Below are 26,024 nucleotides of genomic sequence, written 5' to 3'. Positions count from 1 at the left end.
TCATGAGTCAGATCTCCTAAAATTATAAACCTAGTTTAAAATTATGAGTTTAAAAAACATATGTGGCTTTATTCACCTTCTGGTTTTTTCATCTTTACCATATGTTCAGATTACACTTTTAGGATTTTCCATGTAATTTGCAGATCTAATTTTTTTTTAATAAATAAAATAGCTCATTACACCATCTCACAACTGAAACCAGGCTACCTCAGATTGATTAGACTCAATAAAATCATGGAAGCTGTCAACACTGATTAAACTAATGCTTGATGCTTCAAGGAACAATTATTTTATAATTAAGTGATTTTTAAGCACGTTTATTTACATAGACTACTGACAGTTTGCTGAGGCATGATTAAAAGCTGAAGTTAGTATCACTAGTGCTAACTAGATAAACTGGTGTGCTATGCATTTTAGGCAGTCAGTTCTCTATTCCTTTAACTGCAGCCTCCTTTTCTTGTTCTACTGACAGTCCTAAGCAAGTGACTTGAAGCAGAACATTTTCCAGTAATCACAGAATCAGATCAGAAAAGGATCTCAACAGATCATTTAGTCCCATTTTGTGTTTAACCAAGATCTCCTTTCTTGCAATTTAAGGCAATTATTTTTATTCATATTGACTGTGGATATGAGAAACAATTGTGCCATTTTTCTTTGTAACCAGATTTTATACATGAAAATCATTGTGTTTTCCCTCCACCATCTCTTCTGTAAAATAACTTAAAATCATGCAACCTGTGCTTGAGAGCAAAGTCTTCTCAGTTTCCAGACATTCACTGCTTTCTCCTGGATTCTCTGCATGCACCTTGTTTCTTAGTTTTCAAGTGCTATGCTCAGAACTGGAGATGTTACCAGCTCTTGCCTTAGTGGTCATGAAGGAACAATGATACTCCAGTTTCTACATTTCAGTTTTTACCTTTATTTGCAACATCATGATGTTGGAGATTAATTTTCAGAATGTGATCCAAAGTAATGCATTAATTCTTTTCAATGGAAATTGACAGGGTAGATTTAATTTAGATATTAAGAATCTTTACTGTGAGGGTGCTGAGGCCCTGGCACAGGTTGCCCAGAGCAGCTGTGGCTGCCCCATCCCTGGGATTGTTCAAGGCCAGGCTGGATGGAGCTTTGAGCAGCCTGGTCTGGTGGAAGGTGTCCCTGCCCATGGCAGGGGGGCTGGAAGTAGATGATCTTTAAGGTCCCTTCCAACCCAAACCATTCTAGGATTCTATGAAATTAAGCAGCTGTTCCTTTACTTGCACGGATAATGGTTCCAGCTTGCACTTGTTCGTATTAAATAATATGTTTTCAGATTCCCTCTGCACCTTGCCAGGATTATGCTGCATTCTAATCTTATCTGTTAATGTACCTGAACTCTGCTTGGTCTTGTTTGAAGATATTAAAAGGATACTCTGTATGGTCCAGGGTGTAAATAAATGAAAACAGAGAATTTTATCTAGAATTGCTGTGATGGAGTTAAACAAAATACTGTAATTATTGGCAATAACTGTAAAGCTGGAAAATTATGCTGAACTTAAACAAGATAAATGGTGTACTGTAAACTCAGGCAAAGACCAATACTTCATACTCAGAGATCAGTAAGTGATTAATCTCTCAGATCTACTGATATGCTTAGTGTGAACAATTTTTATAATAATTGAACTGCTGTAGCATGCTATGAATTTCTCTTGTTTTCTCATTTCTATGATTATTTGATATTTATTCATCTCTGTTTTCCCTCTTGTCATTAGCAGGTGAATGGGAAAAACACAGGAGCTGATGAAGCAGGTGGTAACTGGAACTTAGCCCTGTTGCCAGGACTGTTATTAACTCAGGTATAAGATGGAATTAAATGAGAATAATAAGCAGATTTGTAAGAGTTTTTTATTAAAGATACTGTCGCAAAGCACAGAATAAGCTTTAAAGATGATGATAACTAACCTGGAATGTCTTTACTGATACTCTACATAGACTAGAAGTAATTGCTAAGTTACAGAACAGTCACAGCCTGTTCTAGATGTCCTACACTTTGTATACTGTTGAAGGCAATGCTATAAATGGATTCCCTTCTCTCCTCTTTGTGGTGGTCTACTTTGTGGTAGTCTACTCTGAAGGTCCTTCATGTTTTCTATAGAAAGGACATCCCATTTACTATTAGATATCCCAGCTATATTGTGCCTTCTCCCTGCAGAGTCCCCAGTGGTATCCAGCTTTGCCCAGATATTCACCATCCTCCCCTTTGCTCCTGGGACTGAAGTGTCAGCATTTCAGTGCTGCACTGAAGGCTTTTAAAATACCTACATTAATGTTTAAGGTGTTATGTGTTAATAGAGCTGATTCCTTCAACATCTATATGCTGAAACATTGGGGGCTACGTAATTAGATTAAGCAACCACATTCAAAAATATCTGAACATCTTTTCTTGCATTTGTATAGCAACTTTATAAACTCAAAAAGAGTAAAGCAAGCACAGACACATGCCCTATACAAGCTGCAATACAGACAATATTGTACACACTTTGTAACAACAGTAATGAAAATGATGCCAATTATAAATAAAATTATAGACAGACTCTTCTTGAGATAACAGTTATAGTGAACAATGAAACATCCTTTTATAATCATGAGTAGAATTAGTAAGATGCATAACTACAGCAGAATATAATCAGCATGTTTAGTCTGCTTACATGTCTTAAATAGATCCACTGTTGTCTGAGGGAAGCAAAAGAAATTAATATTTTTATAATTCATGCTTGCCCTAATTTGGAACATTTACTGCCTTACTGGGTTTTTGGTTAGGGTTTTTTCCCTCCCATTAATTTAGCTGGAAACATTAGTATTCCTAAAATGTTCAAATCTGAACATGAACGCCTGATTCTCTTCTTCAAGCTTTTGCAAGGCTTAGCTCCAGAAAAAGGTGCACCCTGTGCCCTGTGAAGATTATTTCACATTTACTCATCTCCTTGTTGGTAAAAAATTTTCATGATTCTTTTTATAAGACCAGAGCACCATTTCTTTACTCTCCACATGCAAGCACTGTGCTCCATGGAAGGTCCTCTTCAGCTTGCAAATGATGATCATGGCAGCAGGGGAAATCAAGTCAGCTGGATCTCTCTCACCATCCTGTCCTTCCTCAGGGACCCTCTGTCCTCAGTTTTTAAGTTTTTTTTTTTCACCCCTTTTTCTTTTTTTCTTTTTAAATACTTGATAGTTTAGCATTGTACATGAGTATACACTTGTAATGTTTGAACTAAAAAAATCTAAACAGTTTTTGACAGCAACTCTAAGAAGCCTTGTTTCAGAAAAGGAGCACTCCAGCGTGTGAATAGAAATTCTGTAAATTCATTTCAGTGCAGCCCTTAACACCTGGCATCTGCCTCTTTTGGCTGTCTGCTCCATGAAAGACTTCAAATTTGTTTTTTACAGGTGTAAGTAATAGTCACAAGGAAGTAAGATTTATAATACAGAGAAGAGTCCAAAACAACTTTTACTGCATGTTCTAATTTGACTGCTTTGGTGCCTTTTGCGACTGCTGCAGTATGTCAAAAAAGCAAAGGTGGTGCCAAGTCAGATCTGGCACACGAGGTTCTGAGTTTTTATGAAATCTTTTGCCGACCAGTTCTTCCTCATGTCTTCTCCAAATCTGGTTCTCTCAGTTGTTCAGAAGCTTAGAAGTCCCTATTTCACTACTGCCATGCAGAAAAGAAATGCAAGAAAAATATTAAAAGTCAGAAGCCCGCACTGCAGTACTGTATTTGCTAGCATGATGTGGTCCCTCCCACCTCACCATGTGTGGTTTTGCTCTAAATACCCATCCTTCAGTTATATTCAGAGCACCCACCACAGTCAGGAACTCTTTTTAAAAGCCATACATTTCCTTCAACCCCTAGCCCACCAGAACACAACCTTAAACAAAGTTGTCATCTTGTTTCAGAAACTTTTGCTTCTTTTTCCTTTGCCTTCTGTTTTCAAAACAGCTACAGATTTGCTGAAGAAAAGACTTCACTTCCCAAACCTCCCAGAAGTTATTTTTCATACTGTATGTGTTACTTTCCAGCAGTGGCTTATGGCTTGGCTTAGTGGATGCTCAAAAAATTGCACGAGTATTATTTCCCCTCAGCCACTCATAGCTTGGAACACCTCCACTCTGGAATACTTCTTACTGCTTCATATTTGACTCTATTTTTGGTTGTGGGTTTTTTTATCTTGCCTAACTAAGAGGTAACTTACGTATTTACTTGACACACACACCCACACCCACACACATCCCACATTCTAATTTTAGGTTAAATGCAGATAAATTATATAAATATTTACAATTTCTGTAAGTCTCTTTCAACCACACTAATTCATGACAAATATGAGCAGCTTTGTGCCCAATACGAACAATCAAGAAATTGGAAATGCATGGATGTAACTTTTGAGGACAATATTCAGCGTTGTTGGGGTTTTTTTTGTACACTTGACTTCTTTCTTTGAATGTGTAAATCACATTGTACAAAGTATATTTTTGCACCTTGGATTGTTGAGTTAACTAGTAACTCATATGATTGTGCCGCTTCTGGATAATTTACACTCGGTGTTTCTATGCGACTGTGGCAGCCCTGGCTGCCACAAGTGGTTGTGTCTACACTGCGGAAGCTGCACATGACACCAGGTTTAGCAGCTCTTTGCATTACTTACCTGCCAGAGCATCCTCAAGGCCAGCTCAGGGCTGAATTTCCTGGCACACCTCTGAGAGGAAAGCCTCGAGTAATGCTCCACACCTCGGTGTGCACCGTGGCCAGGCCCTCACTCACTGCATGTGCCAGGCCCAGGCTTGTCTGGTATTTTACCTGCCCTCTGTGCCATGTCACATACTTATGGTGGGCAAAAAGGCTTTTGTTTTGTGCCATGAGGGCAATATGAACCGGGGAAGCAGGTCTTGGGCAAAGTGCTACCTTCAAAGTACTGCTGGTTCTGGCAGCAGGGCCATGTGTCTGCCTAACACATTCATAAGATCTTGGAGGGCAATTCACTGGACTGGTGCTGTTATTGCACAGTAACTCTTACATGACTAGCTCAGAGGTCAGGAAGTACCTTTTTTTCTTTTTTTGGAAATTAACAAAGGAGAAAAAAAGCTGTTCTAACTACAGTAAGCCTGTGAGCACTGTTTTTCCCTAGGCAACATCAGTGTTTAACATTGCTGTTCATTACCATGCTGGCCTGCACTTTGCAGTCCAAGATCTCTGTCATTTGCAGACCATACACAACTCACACACTCGACTGAGCTCCATTCCACCACCACCCTCAAATACATCGGCTGTGCTGTGTGGGACCACCTCTGAGTGCGGGAAGGTGGGCTGCCTGTGAGTATTAAATCACATTTTTCCGATGAGACAGCAGAAACGCTGCTAATCAGTGCCAACTGTGGTGGGGTGGGGTGTAGCACACACAGAGCTCCTGGCATTGCCGAGAGCCTGTAGCCCACAGGAAGGGAGATTAGCGATAAAACGTTGTGCCCTCCTCGCAGACCTTAAAATCGCCCAGCTTCCCGAAGCACAGGAGCTGTTTGGGGATGCACAGCTGCCGGGAGGATCTGCTTCACCCTCTTCCCGGCAAACTGAAGCATTCCAGCCCTTGGATGCCACGAGATGGCGCCGGAAGCCCCATCCCCGCATTCTGAGCGTCTGCAGAATTCCAGCCCTTCCCAGAGGTTACAGAGGATGCGGCTCCTTCCACTTCATCAAAGTCAGAGGAAGTCTGTGATTAGCTGGATGTTTTCAAATAAAAGGAGGATCTGGAGACAGATCAAAGATAACTCTCCAGATTTGGCCCGATACCAGGTTCCTGTGCTAACAGCATCTGCATGGGTTCCACTCTTACATTCAGTGGCTGAACTTGGTGTATCTCATCATGCATTAATAATGCTTGTATAAGGCCTAGTGCATTTATTAGAAGTCTGAAGATTCAGCCAGCTAAGGACCTGAAAAAACAAAACAACAAGACCCCTCAGACTGATCTTCCAGGCTCCATCTAAGAGAAGCACCCACTGGGTTCTTCCTCACCCTGCTTCCTGCAATGTAAAGGGAACCAAGAAGCAAAGATAAGCACTGTTCCAAAATCCAAAGGATACTTCAGACTTAGTAAACAGGAGCAGTAGCTCCTCTAATGTTCTCTAACAATTTAAGTAGCTTGGATGGTCCAATCACATCATATATACTTTTCACTGAGGAGTCTGTAGTTCATCCAGGATCTCAGTGATTTTGTCACAGCCCAAAGGACCAGGGAGAGAAGCAGATGGGAGATAAAAGATGTGGTGTGTGAAATACATTGAGTTAATGTATATCTGTTCTAAGGCACATCTTTGTTTTGACTCTGTGTAACAAACCAACATAGCTTGTGAGGTCTGGAAGGCCACAGGCTATTCCTTCTCTCATAGTAGTGCTCTGTTTGAAGCTGGTATTGCTATTTGGGGTCTAAGCCACACTGAACTTGATCAAATAAACATTCTCCAAAGGAAACTGCCTTTGAACTATTTAACTCTTTGCACAGCAAACTAAAACTGAAAGAACTGTAACAATTACTGTAAAATCTCTTGTGTCTTGACTGAGTTATTTGCCAGTTTTTAAGTTACTCTGCATAAGGACCTCTGTCTTTTCTGGCAGAACTGACCGTGTCAGCAATGGCCAGTAAAATCTAAGTGAAACACAATCTGTCTGAAAGCAGACTAGGTGGGGCTAACCCTCAGACTTCCAGGCATGCAGACTATTAAGTGTCATATTTTACAGCATATGTAAGTGTACACAACTTCTACTAAATCCACCTGATAACAATGTAGTTCAGACATCTGAGCTCTCTCCTGAGCTGTAGGATAATTTCTTCATCAGTTTCACCAGATCCGACCCTGTATTTCCTCTTCCTACAATATTACTGTATTTATCCTTTTCCCAAAGGAGGGATACTTTAGATTTTATCTCTTAAAATGTTTCTGATTTGCATAAGTAATTCAATAACCAATAGCTAGAAACCAGAACCTCAGTAGTTTGGAAGCTGGGACTCTGTACCGGTAGGTACCAGTAGGAAACCCACAGGCAGGGAAGAAACCAGGGCACCACCTTTAGCATCCTAAATAAAAGCCCTAACAACAACTTGTGTAAGAGGAGCGTAACTGATACCAGAAGTCTGGTGTATCTGCTGCCAAAACCAAAAGCAATTTATGGTATTCAGCAAACTCTATTTTTAGCCAGCTTATCTGCATTTCCACAAACTTTCATGCTCTTTGGGGCTTTTGCCATGGAGAGAAGGACAGTATGTTATTTCTCCCATTCATTTTCTGGGGAGTCAGAAGCAGAAGTCCCTCTGGTGACCACCCGCAGTGGGATGGTTACCTAAAAAGGAGAGAACAGGTATTACTGAGGTGTGTAGTTCAACTGAACATGTGAGAACTATTAAAAAAGGCAACTTCTTAGCCCTAGTCATTGCTTTAAAACAGGAAGAAAGCAAATCTTCCCATTTCTAAAACAGAAGGCAAATAGAAGAGCCAAAAGGATGTGTTTTTAAAATAGTAACCTTGTCATCAGGGGAGATGGGGGAGAAGAGAGGGGGAAAGACTGATTTTTGTATCTTTTGTGTTGGCATCGCGGCTGCTGCAGAGACCTTGGCAATTGCTGACACTGGTGGCACTTTTCCTGACAGACAAGTCGAGAAACCAAGGATTTACAACAGTCCCGATTTCCAGTGGATTTCCTGTAATCTACAAAGCTTCCAGGATTTAGAGGCCTGTAAAGGATGCTCTCATTCCCTGTCAGGGATGTCTACAGAACTACAAGATATATTTATCTGAAATCACGTCTTATGTGCAAACAAAAGAAAGTACACCCCAAAATCTCACTGATGCAAATCACACTTGAGTTTGAGTGAAAACAATAAATGCAGCAGGACTTTGTCAGAGAGGGAAGTTCTTGAACTATTTCTTTTTTTTTTCTCCCACCGGAAATTCTAGATGCAGCATTGTTTTTGTGGTTGTAGCTGCAGGAAGATTTACTCTGGTTTTTAGTATGCCAGAAGGCACAGGAAAGGATTAAACCTTTTCATTTTCTCGCAAGAGAATCAAAGATCCTGACCACGTCTGAACCTCAGGGTTGGTGGGGTGAGGTGTGCCATGCTGGCTACACAAAAGAAACAGTCAAAGCCTGGCCTTGGACTATCTGAGGATTTCTCATTTCACAATTCTGTTATATTCCTTTTAATACATTAATATGAAACTTTAAAAACACATTTCCAACCACTCTTACATGGGGAATCGGCGTGAATTACTGAAAGCAGTTTCTCTAAAAGCATGATGCACAACATAGTTTTCTTATGTCTTAAATTAATTTAAAAATCCCCACCCTGTAAGATATTTGAGGGCAAAAATAACCCAAATAAAGATCTGATAGCATTTCTCCTATGAAGTTGGCACTGGTCATTCAAGTACATGAAAAGGAACATGGGCTGTTTGTTTCAGGGCTGAATATTTATAGTCATGATGAAGTGATTCCTGAGTCATGAGCTCTGCTGCCCTGTTACAAATTAAGGTTTGTCTTTCTGCATTAAAAAAATCAAATCACAATTAATTCCAGAATTGTGGAAGTGGCTGTAAAAGTAGCAAAAGACACTTAATTTATAAAATGTGTCCTGATTTTTGGCATCTTTCCCCTACAAAATCTCAGCCTACTCACACGTCTCAAGAATACACTGCACAGCAACATTTTAGGAGTTTTTTGGAAGCTGGAAGAAAATACAGAAAACTGGTTTATAGCTGAGAACTACAGAAATGTCAGCTTTTGAAAACATGTTCCTAATTTCTAGCCTTAAGCAGACTTTATGAAGTCAAATTAGTCATGCTTCATCTTGTAGGTCTTTAAGTCTGCAACAAGCATCAAACCAGCTGAGAATTAGGGAAGTCAGAAGATTTGATTTTTAACTCTCTGAGATTGAGAAGCACTTAAAAGTCAGAAGTACACAGGGATAGTAACAGATACTGCCAGCATCAGCTAAACTTACACACGGAATTACCCTGAGCTTTCAGCATTAGACCAAAAATGAGACGACTGTCTCCTCTTACTGTGAAAAGCAGTGAGGGGCACAGGGCAACAGAGGAGCTCCACAGCTGCATCTGGGCCCACAGCTGGAGGGCAGGAAGGCCAGAGGAAGGTGGGAGCCATTCCTTGGTGTTTGGCCAGACAAGGGGCCCAGCTCATTCCTGGCCTTGGGCCAGGCCAACCACACAAACCCAGTGGCACGGAGCACTACCCAGTCTGCTTCAAGAAACACTAAGAAAGCTCCAGAGCATATTTGTGGGATGAGCTGAATGCAGGAAGGTTTCCAGTTCTCAAAAAGAGGGCAGATAGCAGAGATGTGTCTCATTTGTAAGAGGTTGGGCTGCCTTTTTCCTTATCAGGAAATAGAAGATGAATGTGAAGAGTTCAGCTTCCCAGAGGATGCTTGGGGGAGACAGAGACCGAGTTAAATTTGGGACATGCTCTGAGTACTGGTGCAGCTCGTTTAAGCGAACAAGCCCCCTCCGAGCTACTCATTCCTCCCCTTGTGCCACCCCTTCTATAGTGCTTGCACAAGATCTGACACAGAGATGGAGAGGGAAGCACAGCGGGGAACTGATCCAGCCAAAAACCAGCCCCACAGGGAATAGAAAAAAGCCCATTGCTTGATTCAGTTCATTGTGAAGCTACATAGATACGTGCTTTTTGACAATGGAAAGGGTGGCACACAGGGGAGAGGAGAGCTGAAACTAATGGGGAGAAGTAAAGGGCTGCCAGGGCTCAAGGTGGCATTGCCTCCAGGAGCAAATTTGTGTCCTCACCAATAGCTCCAAAACTCTTGATGGTTTAGCACTAGAATATTCAAATACAATCGTGTAGTCAAACTATTCACTTTTATAACAATGTATTTTTAATATATTCGCCAGGGCAATATATTTTCTGTTTTCAGCTTTGAATAAAAAATATGCTAAATTATACGTTTTACATCAACTGAAAATATTAAATAGAGAAGTCCCCTAATTAAAGCATAAATTCTTAGAATTCCATGATAGTCTATTTATTGAAATCAAGATTTCTCCACAGACCTGTTGGCTACAAATAACATTATACACAAATGTAAATACTCTTTGAACTAACAAGTCAGCAGGAAGCATTTACAAGTATATATATACATTAACATTTTAAACATCTCCTCTGATACTGAAAAATAAGCTCAACAGCTTTTGTGATATTTTAAAGCTCATACCGGGTGTTTTCATGAATTCCCTCTTTTTAAAACTTCCAGTAAATCTTGAAAGCTAAGAGCTAGACTAGCCACTTAGAAATTCTTAGGATTGCGGCCCGTAGCACTGCCAAAATGAGAAAAACAACAGAACACAGAGAGGTCCTCCAAAAATAAGAATAGCAAATCACTTTAAAATATAACTTAGGGCATCCAGCAAATCTTTTCCTTTCTGGCTACGCCTTGTGCAATGCTTGCACCTCCAGTTTTAAAGATCCTTAAGTGCTTTTACACGCTAACATTCACTAAGGAGATTCAAAGGAACAATGTTATGGCAACAGGAAAGTATAAATTAGAGGAAAAGAACTCTTAAATAAAATATTTTTGCTTCCCGTTCACTATCTTTTAAGTAACAGCAAAACTTATAGGATAACTGATGTTGATTTTTTTTCATGTCTGCTTTTGTTCTGTCTCCACATTAAATCATTTTTGTCATGGTAGGACCACTGAAACACCATTATTTCACTCTCCTGCAGATGTTGTCCCATTCTGGGGAGAACATTCAGGAGCAGCCAGCCCCAGGCTGCCTCAGCACCCAGACCTTCTCCCCTTTCACAGCAGCCAAATTCCTCCTGTCACTCCAGGCCTTTTCCCTAACAGTCCCATGCTGTTCCCCTGCACACTTTTACATGTCACCTTAAATACTCATCTATGTAAATACCCATCTACTTGCAAGCCAGGCTGACTTGTTTATGTTCTCCTATACTCCCCTTGATCACTGCTCAGGCTACTTCAGTCATTCTGATTTTCTCTGCCTACATGTAAATAGATCCACTCTTAAGATTCCCTGCAGTGCAATTCAGGCTCTTTGTGAGCCTTAGCATGGACTTTAATACGTGTGAACTCCAAGGCACTGGGTTTTGTTCCACTAGAACAGGAAAAAAAACATCAATTCAAGTTCAGTTGGAAAGGTTTAACAAACTTTACTTTGAAAGGCTACTACAACACATAACTGAAAAACAGAGGTACTCAGGGTGTTTATAAACTTAGATAATACACGTAAATACCATCATTCCCATTTTCTCCATTTAACTTCTGTAGTTGGCAGGTCTACTTACACTAGAAAGTCAAATTTTTTAAGAAGCATGTTTAGGTCAAGTTCAGACCAATAGGCTGTAAACAAGGGCTCCTGATCCTGAGCAGGTGGCTCCATAAATCACCCCTAGCCCTTCACTGAATTCAGGACTGATCCCTTACATTGCAGAGGTCACCTCCTGCTTTTCGACAAGGTCTTTAATCTGGGCTGTGCTGTGCCCCTGCAGAGCTGTGGGCAGCGGGGCCGGCCGTGCTTGGTACGCAACCCGCGTTTGTGAGCTCATGGCTCAGGCCCACAGCTCCCCAGCCAAGCTGAGTCATCCTCACCCTGGTCTCACAGGCGGGACATTTTATCCACTCCTCCAGCCACCCGCTCCACGCCACCTTTGGGATTTGCTTCCCACTGCATTGCTCTAATCCTGCCTGCCTGCCTTTGCCACTCCCTCACACTCAGGATCTCTTCTCCCACTCAGTCTTCCCACTCCTCCAATGCCACAAGACCCTCCTGCCAGTTGCCCCAGTGCTTTCCAGTTCTCCTTCACTTCCCTTGACTGCTTTTCCCAATCCAGCTGATACTGTGAGAGATAACCTGCATGTCAGAGAGTCACTGTGTGCAGTGTATGAACCCCCCAGCTCTGGAGTGCTGGAGTGTATGCGTGCCTGTGCACTTTTGGCCCCAGTGCTATTGAGGACTCGGTTGGCTTCAGCATCATACAGGAAAACAAAGGACTGAGCAGGTAAGCAAAACACTAAAAGCCCACTAAACTGCACCCAAAGCAGTTGGTGCCTTGGAGCAGCTGATGGCTCAGGACCAAGGGCTGGTGGGGGAGCCTTCTCCATCACTGCAGAAATGCACATGTCTGCCGACCAAGAGAAATCCTAATGCACATTTAAAACTGAATAAATGCAAGGCAACTCACACTAATTTTAACAGTTAAAGTGGGGATTCTGAACTGTATTCACGTCTCTGAATAGTCTAAAATTAAAACTTGATACCCCTCATAATCCCCAAGAAACAAGGAATGAAACTCAACTCTGACAGAAACAAGCACGTGAAAGCCCTGGACTAGACCGTCAGCTCCTGGCTCATATTCTCAACCCCACCACTGGCACATGAGGTGATAGAATATTTCAGTTGGAAGGGACCTGCAATGATCATCTAATCCAACTGCCTTAATTGCTGATCTAAATTACTTTCCTCCCTCCATAGCTCAGTGGGAAATAGCATTTACCACCCTCTTTGATAAAGTGAGATCTGCTGGGAGAAAGTACAACTAGGTTTTATTTTTTGTTTTTTCCACGATTACGTATTAGGATCCTTTCCTCCACCCCATCACAAATCACACACTTAACAAAGGTTTAGACAGCTGGTGCCTAAGAGTCAAAGCCAGTTGCTCTCTCAAAGGCCAAAGTGCCTCACTGAATTGGTGTCAGCTGGTACTTAGTAAGATTTTTAAATTCAATTAAGAGACAAGCTGCATAGATTAGGGCTCTGCTAGAATCAGAAAGGAATCTTAAAAGGCATAAAGTATCTTTACATTTATTAAGCAAACTCTGCAGTCTTTTCTTGTTATATTCTTGTTGAAAAACAGAACATTCATAAAGTGTCATGAAAACAAGAAACAAAAAAACCCTAAGGTCCCAAGCAATGGGACTATCTTCACACCCATCCTGCTTTTAACTTGCCAACACAAGCAGCAAGGCACAGTTCCCAGCTAGGCTGAAAATGCAGTCTTCAGTGCACATGGCCATGCTGCATTCCTAGCAACCCACCACAGCCACTCCTCCCTTGTATGTTAGGATAAGCAAGTTAAATATACCCACAGAGGTACAGACAGTGAAAGAAAGGCCAACATCAGTTGTACAGTTCTGCTAGGACTTCCCATCTGGAAAATGACCACTGTGCTGGAACCCCTCAGTTATCCCGACAGTCATTAAGTCCCTTCCCCCTTGTGCATACCAGCCCGAGCCTGTGAGGTTTAACTGAGCCTATGTGCTCACACCCCTGGGATGCACCTTCCAACAAAGCCAAGAAGCAGGGAACCAGGACAGCCAGCTCTGCCCCTGCAGCAGAGTCAGAGGACCAAAGGATTATTTCTTGGCATTGCTGGTTTGGGGTTTGTTTTTTTTCTTTTTTTTTTTTTTCATTTCAAAAATTAATTTGGGGATTATGAACAATTATGTTCTTGCACATTAATCGCTGGGATCTAAAATTTTCACATGAAGAAACAACACATGGAAATATTAAAGCACTCATCTTACGGACATGGATCCGAGAACTGTTTAATAGCAGTCAGTGAAGGGGTAACATTGTGCTTTTAATCTACAGTTTAAAAATAATGATTTGTATATCTACGTAGTAAAACAATAAAATTAAGAACAGAAACTGGTATTAGGAAACAGTGAAAATGTAATAATTAAACACATTATGCTTTTCAAAGCTTTATACTTAATGAGCCTAGATAGACACCTATGGTTAGGAGGGTCTTAAAAAAATAATAAAAAAGAGACTTATTTTCAAATTTTTTTTTTCCTTTTCAAATTTTTTACTATACTTATGCTTTGCTTTGGTGTTCTCTCTGCTGCCAACTTAATGCTTTAACAGTATGTTTATGCTTATGTTCTTTTCAAATGCTTGGCATTATAGTGAGATCTCATATCTTTCCTCAAATTAAATTTTGCTCCACATACTCCACATGTATACAGATGAACATCCCTGTGCTGCTCCAGTTGCTCATTATTTGGGAATATCTGAAAGCAGACCTGGCATATAGTCTCTCCAGCTGATAAGTGAGATATCATATGCCGTACATGGTCATGTTTTCGGAAGTTTCCTTGATCACAAATGGAACAGACATACCTGGCCATGCCTTTGTGCATATCATTGTGGAGCCGCAACTGGCGCTCTCTTAAGAACTGCTTCCCACATGTCTGACAAACAAACTGTTTTTCCTTGGTATGAACGGTATAGTGTTCCCGCAAGTGGCAACGCTGATAAAATCCTTTCCCGCAAAGGTTGCAGAAATGCTTACGTCTGTGATCCCTCTCATTCTCTTCCAACATGGAGTTCTTGAACAGATCTTGCTCCAGGCAGTTTGACATATGTTCAACCACTAGGTTTTCAGTATCAAAACGCTGGCCGCAATTAGGGCATCGGAAAGGACAGGCAGAATGCTTGTATAACTGGTTTTTCTGAAGGCTGTTCATTTGGAAGTGACTGTCCCTGAAGTCTTCTAGCATCTCGGCAAACATCATGTCCCTTATTTCTGACTGCTCCTCGGGGTTCTCTTCCAAGTCCATTTTCTCCTCAGAATTTCTGATCCCGTTCATGGTCAGATCCTGGGGTTCTCCACAGGTCTGGGCATGATCCTGTAGCTGCTTGCCTTTGACCAGTATTTGACCACACTTGCCACAAGCACATATATTTTCTATGTGTTTGGATAAATAATGAGAGGACAAATCTTCCTCAGTGATTGTTAGCCCACAAAGTTCACAGGGAGCATTCTCCACATCTTCCTGCACTGAAGAAGCCTTGCTGTTAAGGTGCCGTGGACTTTTCAAACACTTTCTTTCATCCTCATCCATGGATAAACGAGGTTTTAGAGTCTTCCGAGCATTTCTCTTCTCTCTCATCTCTTCCTCGACGTAGTATCTGTAAAGCGGCTCTTCCTGTTCATCATCCAGGTCATCATTGTCAGAAGACTCATTGCAGTCTTTATCTGCCACCTTAATAATATTAAAATCCTTCAGCTCATCTGTAGGATTGTCCTCTGGCTCCACCTTGATGATAATCCTCTTCCTCTCAGAGGCTCTACTTCCTTCTTCACCTGATGTCTCAGAGGCAACTGTGCTGCTTTTCCTGCTCGTGATGTTTGACACGGGAGATGAAGAATCGTCCACAGCATGGCTTGAGTCCCCCTTGTATTTTTCTGTTTGTGTGGAGATCATTTTAGAAGTAGAGTTCTTTTCACTAAAGTCCATTTTCTCAGCACTGTAGTACCTGGCACTTTGGTAGGAATGCCTGTTGGTGCATGTTAACACATGCTCATCCAGTAGCTTTTCACAGCTAAAACTAAACCCGCAGCTGTCGCAGGTGAAGCTCCTTCCAAACCGGCGCGAGTGTGACACGCGCTCTTTCGTGTGAGAGAATTTGGACGTGGTGCTTTTTTTGCAGACATCAAACAGTTGCTCAGGGAAGCTGTTGAGCTGCAAAGCTTCTTCGTCAGGCTCTTTGTTATGGGATGTATTTACCGTTGAACTTGGCGGCTCCATGCCCCACCTGTTTGCTTCACTGCCATTTCTAGCAAGTGCGTCTTCATACATTCTCACACCAAATATCATTTTACTAGTCTGGGTGCTAGAAGCAGGAGATGAACATTTTAAACTAGATGAGTCTGTATCCTGTATATCTTCTAGACACTCAGGTACATTATATAGCTGTAAATAGTTCATGGCCACTTTAAATTGCTCAAAATTGGCAGGGGCTGTCATAATTTTTCCTAAATACATGAACTGTAAAATAAGATCAAAGCATTCAGCGCTAATCTTCATGTTGCTTAGATTCAGCTGGGATGTAGTGTTTTGATGGTTCATAAAAAACATCCTAAAATAGGCGCTGCAGGCAGCAAGGACTGCTTTATGTGCTTGAAAATAAATATCATCGATAGCGATGCAGCAGTCGCACAGAAAGCCCCACTCTCTTTGCTTGTTTAGCTGCTGAAGGACATAGTTGCTATGGCTGGTTTTTGCCATCTTGTACTTCGATTACAGCCCTGCATAAAGAAAAAGGTATCTGTTAAATCACGAGTACAAAACCCAAAGCCTACTTAAATGTAGGGAGGAACTGCCATCTCTGCTCTCTAGATCTTCCTATTCTGCCAGTCTGCGGTACAGCTTCCTGTCTGGAGATCTCTGCTGCTAACTACTTACGAATATTGATGCCAGTGAAAACATCCGTAATTCCATGTGCTCACCACTAGGCTTACAAGACTAGTAAACTAATAAACACAACCAGCACACACGTCAATCAGAGCTACCCTGCTAGAATATAAATTAGCAAATATATCTCAAAGTCCTACAGTCAAGATTTTCAGATATGAATTCTGAACGCAGAACTTCAAAAACTTCACAAGGTAGACTTCTGTAAGATGGCCCCAGGACAACACCTATACAAGGTAAGCTGGCTGTCAGAAACCACTCTTCAGTCTCAACTTGCCTTTTTACCTGTCAGTCCAATGGGCACATGATGCAACGCACACTGGAAACCAAGCCAGGCTCAAACTGGTCTTTCCCTCCCCATTAAAGGAAATTAAGAGACAACAGAGCACCCACACAAGCTACTCCACATTTCGCTCTTCATGGCAGCTGAGGGATCATCTCAACTTTCTCTGCAAGGCGTCCTGCAAACCAGGAACTGCAAACTCAAACACCTTCTCAGAAGCAGAGGGCAGCCCGGCTGTGGTGGCACGTCCCACGTTCGAGCCCGCTGCAGATGGTGACCAGGCAAGCTGCGTGACAGCCACAGGGACTGCAGAGGCAGGAAGTGGTGCACGCCGTGCCTCCAACTGCTCTCAAAACCACTCGTTCAGAGCACTGAAATGTAACCAAAACACGTAGCTGGGAAACCGGACAAAGAAAAGCTCGGCAATGGAGAACTGAGAGAACCAGCAAGCCAGAGGTGGAGCCATGGTGAAATGAAGCCTCAGCAAAGACCAGAGAGAAAGGTCTGCCAGTGCTGAGGGTTGCTCTATGTGAAAGGACTAACTCGTCCTCAAGAGAAAAGAGGAAGAAAATATCATGGTTTATGTTAAAAAAAAATCCAGAAGAAATGCACTGCATACAGGAGGTGTGCGTTTGATTAAAGATAAACTTCAACAAATGTGGCCAGATCCAAACCTAGTCATGACTCACTTTGGACAGCCTTTACTGATACACATAATCTGTTCTAACTGCACAGGCTGAGGGGGTGAGAAACCAGAAGAGGGTATAGAGAGCACCCTGACTGAAATGAAAAACATAAAGCAGTAAGGAGGATTCTTAACATTTTGAAAGGTTACTGAAAACAATGCAAATAATTGTAAGAGGTTTGTACAACTAAAGTACAGGCTAGCAAATAACATATACTAAAGGGCATTTTATGACTCAGTGAAATGCATGGATTGATTTGCAACCACTCTTTCAACTGTCCAAAATTTGAACACAATACACACAAAAATGCCCCACTTTTCTTATTTTCCTAACAGCTTACATCTCCTAGGGGGAAACGTGGGTAGAGAAATTGAATTCCACAATTAGTGTTGAATTCGCAAGTCATAGGCGTTGCCTGGCTTGTTAAGTAGCAAACCTAACATTAAGTCCCCGTTCTTCATTCCACAAAGGACTGCCACAGCAGAAAGGCTCGCAAGCTCTCGAGAAAAGAACATGCTCACCCCACCCAGCAATATTCCCTACTGCCAACTCACACAGCAGTTCCTGTGGATCACCACCACCACAAGATCTTGTCTGGCAAGAGGAACGTTGAGATTTGGGTTGAACTACACTGATGACAGGCATCTGAATGGCAGATGCTCCTCTCCTCTCAACCCAACCCTTCACACCCAGAACTCCAGGTGAGCACCCTGCCATAATAATTCTCAGACTGGTTTCGCCCAGTGGTGTCCACTGCAGAAATGCAACTCGTTGCATGGAATTCGCTTAATGTCTTTTTACTAACTTGCAAGGCAGTGGCTTTAGTAGGAGAATCTCTGAAACAACTTCACATCTTTTCTACAGAAACTGATTATTGTTTATGCCACTGGGTGATTTCAGATGTTTCTGTGAAAAACAGCAAAGCTCTCGACATCAAGTAATAATAAAAGTGCACTTCATATTCTTTCAAGTGGTAACGTGTTTTGGATTTGAGGCAATTCATTAGATGCTTAAATGTAACTCAGTCTATTGTACTAAGAATAGCAGCTGCATAATGATAAAGAATTAATTTCAACTTTCACATTCTAAGAGTGAAAACCAATGAGAAAATGAGATGATGCCATCAAAGGCACGACTGGCCTCTTGGTGTGAGCTGCCAACACAACAAGAAAAGGCTCAGGACAGCTCATGTTAACTTCCCCATCCTCATAAAGTGGCAAGTTGCAAATGTTTTCTTTAATTGTGGGTTTTTTACACTAGATATACTCCATTGTGTCCTCCAATAGCAAAACAGCAGTACAAGCAGCAAGCCTGTACAAAACAGGTGGTCACAAACTGTCTGCAGGCACCTGCACACGGGGTTGTTTCCAGATGGCGGGAACAATGAGTGACAGCACAAAAACTCGCCTTTTCCAGGTCTTCTTCTTTGAATCTGGTAAAAGATATTTCTCCTTTTGACAGATGATGTCCTGCAAAGCTTTCAGCACATGGATCCTGACTTGCAACAATGACCCACTGCCAGTGCTACCACTCAGGGAAAAAAGGGTGGAGCATGAGGTTGCTTGAGTAGGATGTCAAGGTTTTGGATTTGATATGTACTTGGCCTCTGTCACAGTAGTACTACATGTAGGTATTAAACAGAGTGTTTGAGGTTATTTATGTTAATGAAACTCCTGGCATCCTCCCTCTGGCTGCTGTATTAACCTGCTGGATGTAACTTGCCACTACGAGAGCCTGTGTTGGGCTATTTACAACTTCAACACATTTCAACCAGCAACAGCAAAACTTTCCTTCTGAAACCTTGGACTGATTACTTTTTTTCCTTCCTCCATAGAAAAGCTCAGCCAAAATGGTTCCAAAAATGAGGCTAAGAAAAAGCTTTCATATATGCAGATTATTGGTTTTTTCATTTAGAAATTAAAAATAAAAGCTTCTCTTCCAAAATCTTTGAAGAGACACTTTATGTGGGAGAAAGCATTATGTTTTAGATATGTTGTCACAATATAAAAATCTGCCTGAATTTGGCCAAGCTATATGCTTGAGGGGGAGAAGATACAAATTATCAGTTTATTCACACTTAAAATTTTTGTTAGTAGTTATTAAAACTTCAGATTATAGCCTCGCTGAGAACATTTCATCCTCTTGCAGCTGCTTAGTATATAGGTGCCTGAGCCCTCCGCAGTGAAATCCCCTTTTGCACAGAGCTCTGCCATGCTTTTAAACTACAAAAGAATTGATTCAGATAGAGGGAAGAAATTTTTTATTATGAGGATGTTGAGACACTGGCACAGGTTGCCCAGAGAGGTGGTGGATGCCCCATTCCTGGAAACACTCAAGGCCAGGTCGGACAGGGCTCTTAGCAACCTGACTTTGTTGAAGACGTCTCTGTTTATTGCAAGGGGGTTGGAGTGGATGGCATTTAAAGATCCCTTCCAACCCAAAGCATTCCATGATTCTATGTGCCACCTCCACGAAGTCACAGCTGATAGTAGAGCCTCCTGGGGACTGCTCCACACCACCACTTGCCATGGGGTCTCAGCTTCCCTTCTGGTAGCTGATGGAGAAGATGGACAGTTCTGACTGAGGGAGAGCCAGAGCCAGGAGGGGATGTAGTGAAAACACAGGGAGATTGGGAAATGTAAGAAGGACGTGACGGAAATGCTCTGGAAATCTGGAGAGAAAGGAGAGGCAGGCTAGGAGCGGAGTGCTGAGCCAAGAGGAGGGGGACTAGGATTAGGAAGCAGCAGTGGGAATTAAAAATGGGTGCAGTGAGGGTCTAAACAGTGGAGGGAAGAAGTCACTTGGGCAAGGAGCTGGGAAGAGCCAGGCTGCAGGGCCTAGGGCACAAGGGGTAAAAAACACAGACAAGCTGTTTCTGGGGAATGGGTGGAAAACAATTACAGCATTCACGCCTTCAGAGCAGGAACTGCACCCCAAATTCCCAATCCTGCCATCCCTTTGCCACCAACAAACATGACAGGCTTGCTGACAAACTCCTTCCCAACAAGAACAAGCTCTCAGAAAATGGTAATTTATCATTATTTGTTACTTTAATTGCTAAAATGGCAGCAATCTGCATTTATCATTCATGTGGGTGGATCAGTATTGCAAACTATTTCTGAAGTTTGCTTTAGGAAAAAAAAAAGCAGGTATTAGAAGGAAAACAGGTCTTTTTACAGAAAATTCAAGGTTTCAAAGTTAAGTGTATACACAAGAAATGCTGATTAATGCAGGAGTAATTGTGCTGCTGTTTATGTACCTATCATATGTTATGTATATATACATATATAATATATATTTCATAGTATATTCTTCCAGCCCTCCTGTCAAGATTTCCCTTACTCAGCACAACCTCTGGATCTGTCCAGGCCTGGATCTGAGCAGCACAAGACAAGATCCCTGCTCATTTGGCCAAGCATTTGGAGGATGTGAAGTGAATGAGAGGTGGGGGACAAAAAGCAGGATCTCACAGCAATGAACATTGCTTGGAGAACATCCTCCCAGTGCTGTCAACGCCAGGACAAGTAATTTCAACCCTTCTGGTTTGGGTTTTTTTTCAATAAGCCTGGCTTGCACTTTTTGGATGTCCAATTTATTCACATAGGTCAACACCACTGGTGGCAACTGAGGCCAGAGAGAGCTATCCTCTATATGTATTAAACACCAAGTATCTTGGAAAATTAAAGCTCCATGCAGGTGAGTTTGTCAATCCAAAGTTTTTAATTATTTCTGATCCTCTTTTTCAAAGAGAGGAGAATCACCCGCCACTTGCCCAGTGGACTAGCACACTTTGTGAAGCATCCAAATCCTGGAGGCACCAAGCTCACAAGTCCACAAGGAACCCAAGTAACTCCATCTTCAGCGGTGACTGATTTGTGTGGTGAATGCAGCACAGGCCACAGTGTAAGCAATCCTGAATGATGCAGAGGTGTTCTGAAATAATGTGCTAGAAAAGCATCTGATATGAAAACTGAAGGTATTTGACTTGGGTATTCTCACTCTGATAGTCAAACTCCAAGTCTCCATATGCATTTTATTTCCCTAGTAAGTATTTCTTTTTACATGGCCATGCTTTAATTCAAGCTTGTCTGCCACCAGACTTTTTTTTTTTTTGAGGCCCCACTTAGATACTATTCAGATGTGACCGTGAACAAGGTTAAGTTGCAATACTACACTAACCAATTATGTTGTTTGTAAGTCTGCTAACAAGAAAAAACAGGTATTTACTACAGCTCCATGCCATCATTTCCTCACACTCAAAGTTTTCTGAGATGTTTTAAAACAAAAGAAGTAAAAAAAGTCCTCAAGCAAAGAACTAGTGAAGTTCTTTTCCTAACTTCTCTGTCTTTAAAACAGACATACCACAAGGTTCAGAATTCAGGAGCCTTTCGGCTCCTAAAATTAGTAGGTGGTTTTCAAAACCCAGCATTTCCACTGCTGAGCAGGCAAAAACATAGCGCTTACATGCTTAGCGACTGGAAACCAAGAACAGGCCAGACAAAAGTGTAATAAATGAGTGGAGAATTTAGTGCTAATAGAAAATGAGACTGGAAAACCTCAAGCAAACAACGCCCAGTTATCCAAAAAGCAAGCACAAGAGGATCAGAAAGCAAATCCCCCATCGCCGTCTCTCTCCATATCCCACCCTGGTGCGGGTTCCCAAGAACTCTTCCCCCTAATTTTGCCATTGTGGGTCAGATCTACCAAAAAGCCTGGATTCCTAAAATGACAGCATTGGCATGCTGCAGAAAATCCTACAGAACAAGTATAAATTCCCCACACAATGCCCAAGAAGTTTATGTGTTCAGCTACTGCACTGACCACAGAGCTGCCGACAGGTTACAACTTTTACCTAAATATACCCAATAGGAAGCCACAGAGAATTGGGTCCCTCAGTTTACACAAACACTGAAAAAACAGTGAAGAACTTGGGGCCAGGTAACAACTGTCCATCTCAACAGTGAGTATGGATCAGTTTGCATTGCAAGCATAGCCTTGCTCATAAATTAGAACAGCTATGGGAATTCCATGTACTGCCAGGGAAAATGTAATTAAGCTCCATTATTCAGGCTATGAAGGACTAAAGGTATAATTTATCCTCCTCTCACAGCCCTTCCAATCACCTGCCTTTCAGACATGCCAGTTGGGAAAATGATTTCAATGATGCAGATACTCATCTTCAGACACATCCCGATGGCTGAAGCTCATTTTAAACAGACTCCTGGACAATGTACAGGAACAAGTTTCATGGCACTTGGGCTAGATCTGAATGAGGGGAAGAGAAGATGCTCCAAAGCCCCCAACATGAGCTGTCAGAGCTCCTGGATGCCCCTGTTCTCCACTGCTCAGCCAGCAGCTCTCTGCTGATTCAGCATCCATGTCCACAAATGAGAAACAGACATCAAATTTTAGCAAGTTATGCTTCTCAACTGCTAACTGAAAATTAGTTAAGGAACATTACATGGTCTTAGGTAAGAACGCTCCTCAAAAGACAAGGAATACAGCTTGACAGGAAAAAAATAAGAAAACTGAGTTTGTGCTAAAGCCCCATCTCAACTTCAAAGAACTTTAGATCAGATCTAGGGAGTAAAAGTCCTAGAGAGAGACCTTATGCAGTCCTTTAAAGTAACTTGCTAGCCACAAAGGTTGACTCTAGAAAGTCACAGTTATCTTTTATCTGGCACCTTTACAGTTCTCAGGCAACATAGTAATGATATGTTTAAAAGAAACAATTAGTGGGAACAAAATTATAACACCCAATTTATGCTCTGTAGCAGAAAGATGAGCCTTTTTATCTAGGCTCTCCAAGTTACACCAACTTTAAACTTCTGGAGGCATTTTGGTGGTTTAACCACGTTTTGAGACCTTCAAATGAAAGTCACAGGTGCCTTCCAGGAAAGGATCCTTGGCTAAATACAGGTCAGACTTTGGTGTAACAAGTTGCTGGATGCACATGAATGAAGCACAGTAACTTGTGACACACAGATCAGACTACAGGTTTTCTTGACTCTTCCTGGTCTTAAATGCTTCACATTTTACTTTCAGCACACTAAAAATAAAAATAAGGCTACTAAGGTCTTCATCCAATGAAAGAGGTCTAATATGGGGGAGAAAAGGCCACAGCCAGTGAATTCTGGAGTTTTGCAGTGACACTGCATGCACAAAGAAAAAATTACCAGACAAATTTGAGGATATAAATGGTCTTCATGCAAATTATGTCAGCTTTTGTGCCCACATGCTGTGTCCGCAGCAGAACTCTTTGGGTGATGGTGTCTACCATTCCCAAGCTAAGGCAGGGCAGAATAACCCAGCGGCTGGAGAACCACTGGCCAAAGTGAAAAATGAACACATGGCTTTTCACTCTACATGTGTGTGACAGCCAGAACAACTCTAGTAAGAGGCCCAGCTGTAACAACTAAGAGAAAGGACACCGGGCTTTTATCAGGAAACTTTCACTATCTCAGTTCTGAACAGCTATTCTATTTCCATCCAGCAGGTAAATAGCTACTGCGGCTTTGTCCATCCTGGATTTCCAGGGCTCTCCACCACCAGCAAGAACAGAAATCTGTGAAAGAAGCAGCCACTCACATTCAAGCAAGAAAGCATCTAAAAACCCAAATCCCTGTTTGGCCTGAGCACTCTCAATGTAATCGCTGCTAATTCCTGTGCCAGTGACAACAGTGGTTGTATCTGATGAAGGGAAAGACTTGTACAAGCAGAGCTGAAGCATCTGTTAAGTCTGTGATCTTATTCCACACAAAACTTTCTGGCTACTAGGAAGAAGTGGCTTCTATTACTTCTCTGAGCTTCCCACGCAGCACCAACCCACATCTTCATTACCTGCATCCAACCCTCGCAGTGGGTGCCTGCTGGGTTCCCTGCTACCTCAAAACAGCAGCAGAGTGCAACTAATGCTACTTGTTACTCCTCAGGTTTTCTGGCCAGCCATCCAAAAATCTCTCCACAATCTTGTCAACTCGCTGTGCTGCTGCTACCTAGGAAAATCTCTGCAACCGCTCGTGTTTGGCCGGTTTTCCCCATGGCCATATGGTCCCAACGCCTCTCCCCCGCTCGCCATGAAAGCTTAACTTGTAATTCGGTAAAAACAAGAAGCCCGCATCCCCCTGCTCACGGCTGCTCTGTGGGTTTTTCCAAGAGCTGTAATGAGGAATGTTAAACAAACACCTTTAATTAAAGGAATGTTTGTTTAGTGTAATTAAATGCCTACGGAACACCGCACTGTTGCAACCCCGGATAGTTTTGCAGTGCATGCTGTACCTTGCGATACTCAAGTGCGAGGGAAATAATACAAGCAAATGACAACCTGGCAGTAAACATCCAAATATTAAGCAGCATCCAAGCCATGCTACCCGTTTACCAACGCCTACGTGTCAAGAGGAACCGGCACTCCTGTATCAGCTGAAACAGGGTAAACTTGAGAAACTGAGTTACAAAAAATCCTGAAAAAGAGAGAGGAATAAAACCGCAGCCCCAAACTCAGAGCGTGTTGAGTCCCCTTTCCTCTACTCTCTTCAACTACCTTTCTATCCGAGAAGAAAAGAGGAGTCCTTTAAAGAACGAGACTTTCCACACCGCTTCCAGAGCAGTACGGGGCTTGTTTTTTATGTGACAAAAGTATTCCCCTTCCTTTCCAGCCGCCTCCACGGCGATCCAGCGCACTGCCAGCCCTGAGTGAAACCCAAGTCTCCCGCCTGGCAGGGTGGAGCATTCCCCCCGGGCTGCAGCTCCACTCCGTTTTTCGCTAAACTACCGCAACTCACTCGAAGTTTTGGGCCGTTTATTTTGTGAAGACAAAAGGAAGAGAAGCGGCGGGACCCACCGTGGGGGCCGGGGCCAGGCGCGATAGCGGCACTCGAGGTGTTTACCGCGACTTCGAGCCCCGGAGCCACGCGGGCGGCGCAGTGCCCTTCCCTTCCCCGCCTCTCGCCCCTGCACCTCCTTAGGCCGCTCTTCGCTCTCCAGCGCGGCATCCCCCCGACCCCCGCCCGCCGCCCCGCAGGTGGAGCGCGACCGCCGCGACCCCCGGAGAGAAGGAGGGAGGCGAGGAGGGAGGGAAAGAGCGAGCCGGAGCCGGACCCGCCGCCGCGGCGCCGCCGCTCAGCCCCCGCGCAGTCCCCGCGGCGCCGCTCCGCTCCCGCGCCGTGCCCTGCCCGGCCGCCGGGCGCAAGGTCACCGCGCCGGCCGCCGGCCAGGGACCGGCCGCGGCTGGAAAGCCCCTACCTGGCAACGCCGCCGCCACTATGGCGGGCCGCGACGGGCCACGCCGCCGCTCGGCACTTCCCACCTCCCGCCGCCGGCGGAGCTGCGGCTGCCTCCCGCCTCCTCCTCCCCGGGTCCCGGCGGCGGCCCCCGGGCCCCGCTTACCGCGGCGCGGGGAGAGGCGGCGGCCGCCGACGGGGAGCTGTGCCCGCGCCGCTCCCGCCGCTGCTGCTGCTGCCGCTGCCGCCGCGGCTGCAACAAAGGACTTCCGCCCCGCCGCGCTGCCGCTGCCGCAGCGCCGGCTCCGCCGCGACCGCACGGAGCCGGACCCCTCCCCTCGGCGGCCGCGGCTCCCGGCGCCGCCGCTGCCAGCGCTGCTGCGCCGCCGCCAATGCCGGGGCCCGGCGGGCGGCTCCCTGCCGCGCTCCGCTCTCCTCCCATGCCGCCGGGGACGCGGCGCGGCGCGGGCTGGCGCTGCCGGAGCCCCCTCAGCCCGGCTCCTCCCCGTCCTCCGGCGGAGCCCCCCGGACCCGCGGCGGGGCAGCGTCAGGCCGGCG

General features: G+C 43.6%; 1 protein-coding gene across 5 annotated transcripts in view; it reads right to left on the bottom strand.

The window, feature by feature from the left end:
- ZBTB1 (zinc finger and BTB domain containing 1) overlaps positions 1–26,024 on the bottom strand; it is a 31,120-nt gene that overhangs the window by 2,170 nt on the left and 2,926 nt on the right. Inside the window, exons 1-3 of one of the 5 annotated variants that reach the window (XR_007204422.1) lie at positions 25,633–25,736; positions 4,684–16,112; positions 1,867–3,689 (exon numbers count right to left, since the gene is read on the bottom strand). Coding sequence is in view for 2 of the 5 variants with exons in the window: in XM_048307900.1 (XP_048163857.1) it covers positions 3,653–3,689; positions 14,201–16,092 (1,929 nt within the window). In the remaining 3 variants the exon portion in view is untranslated. Of the gene's footprint in view, positions 1–1,866; positions 3,690–4,683; positions 16,113–16,671; positions 25,166–25,488; positions 25,592–25,632; positions 25,737–26,024 lie in introns of those variants that run through there. The other 4 variants (XR_007204423.1, XR_007204424.1, XM_048307900.1 and 1 more) reach the window with 4 other exon arrangements.

Source organism: Corvus hawaiiensis, chromosome 6, assembly GCF_020740725.1.
Source record: "Corvus hawaiiensis isolate bCorHaw1 chromosome 6, bCorHaw1.pri.cur, whole genome shotgun sequence".
Classification (NCBI taxonomy): domain Eukaryota; kingdom Metazoa; phylum Chordata; class Aves; order Passeriformes; family Corvidae; genus Corvus; species Corvus hawaiiensis.
Note: the sequence above shows the minus strand (reverse complement) of the source record. Positions and strands in the feature narration are given on the sequence as shown.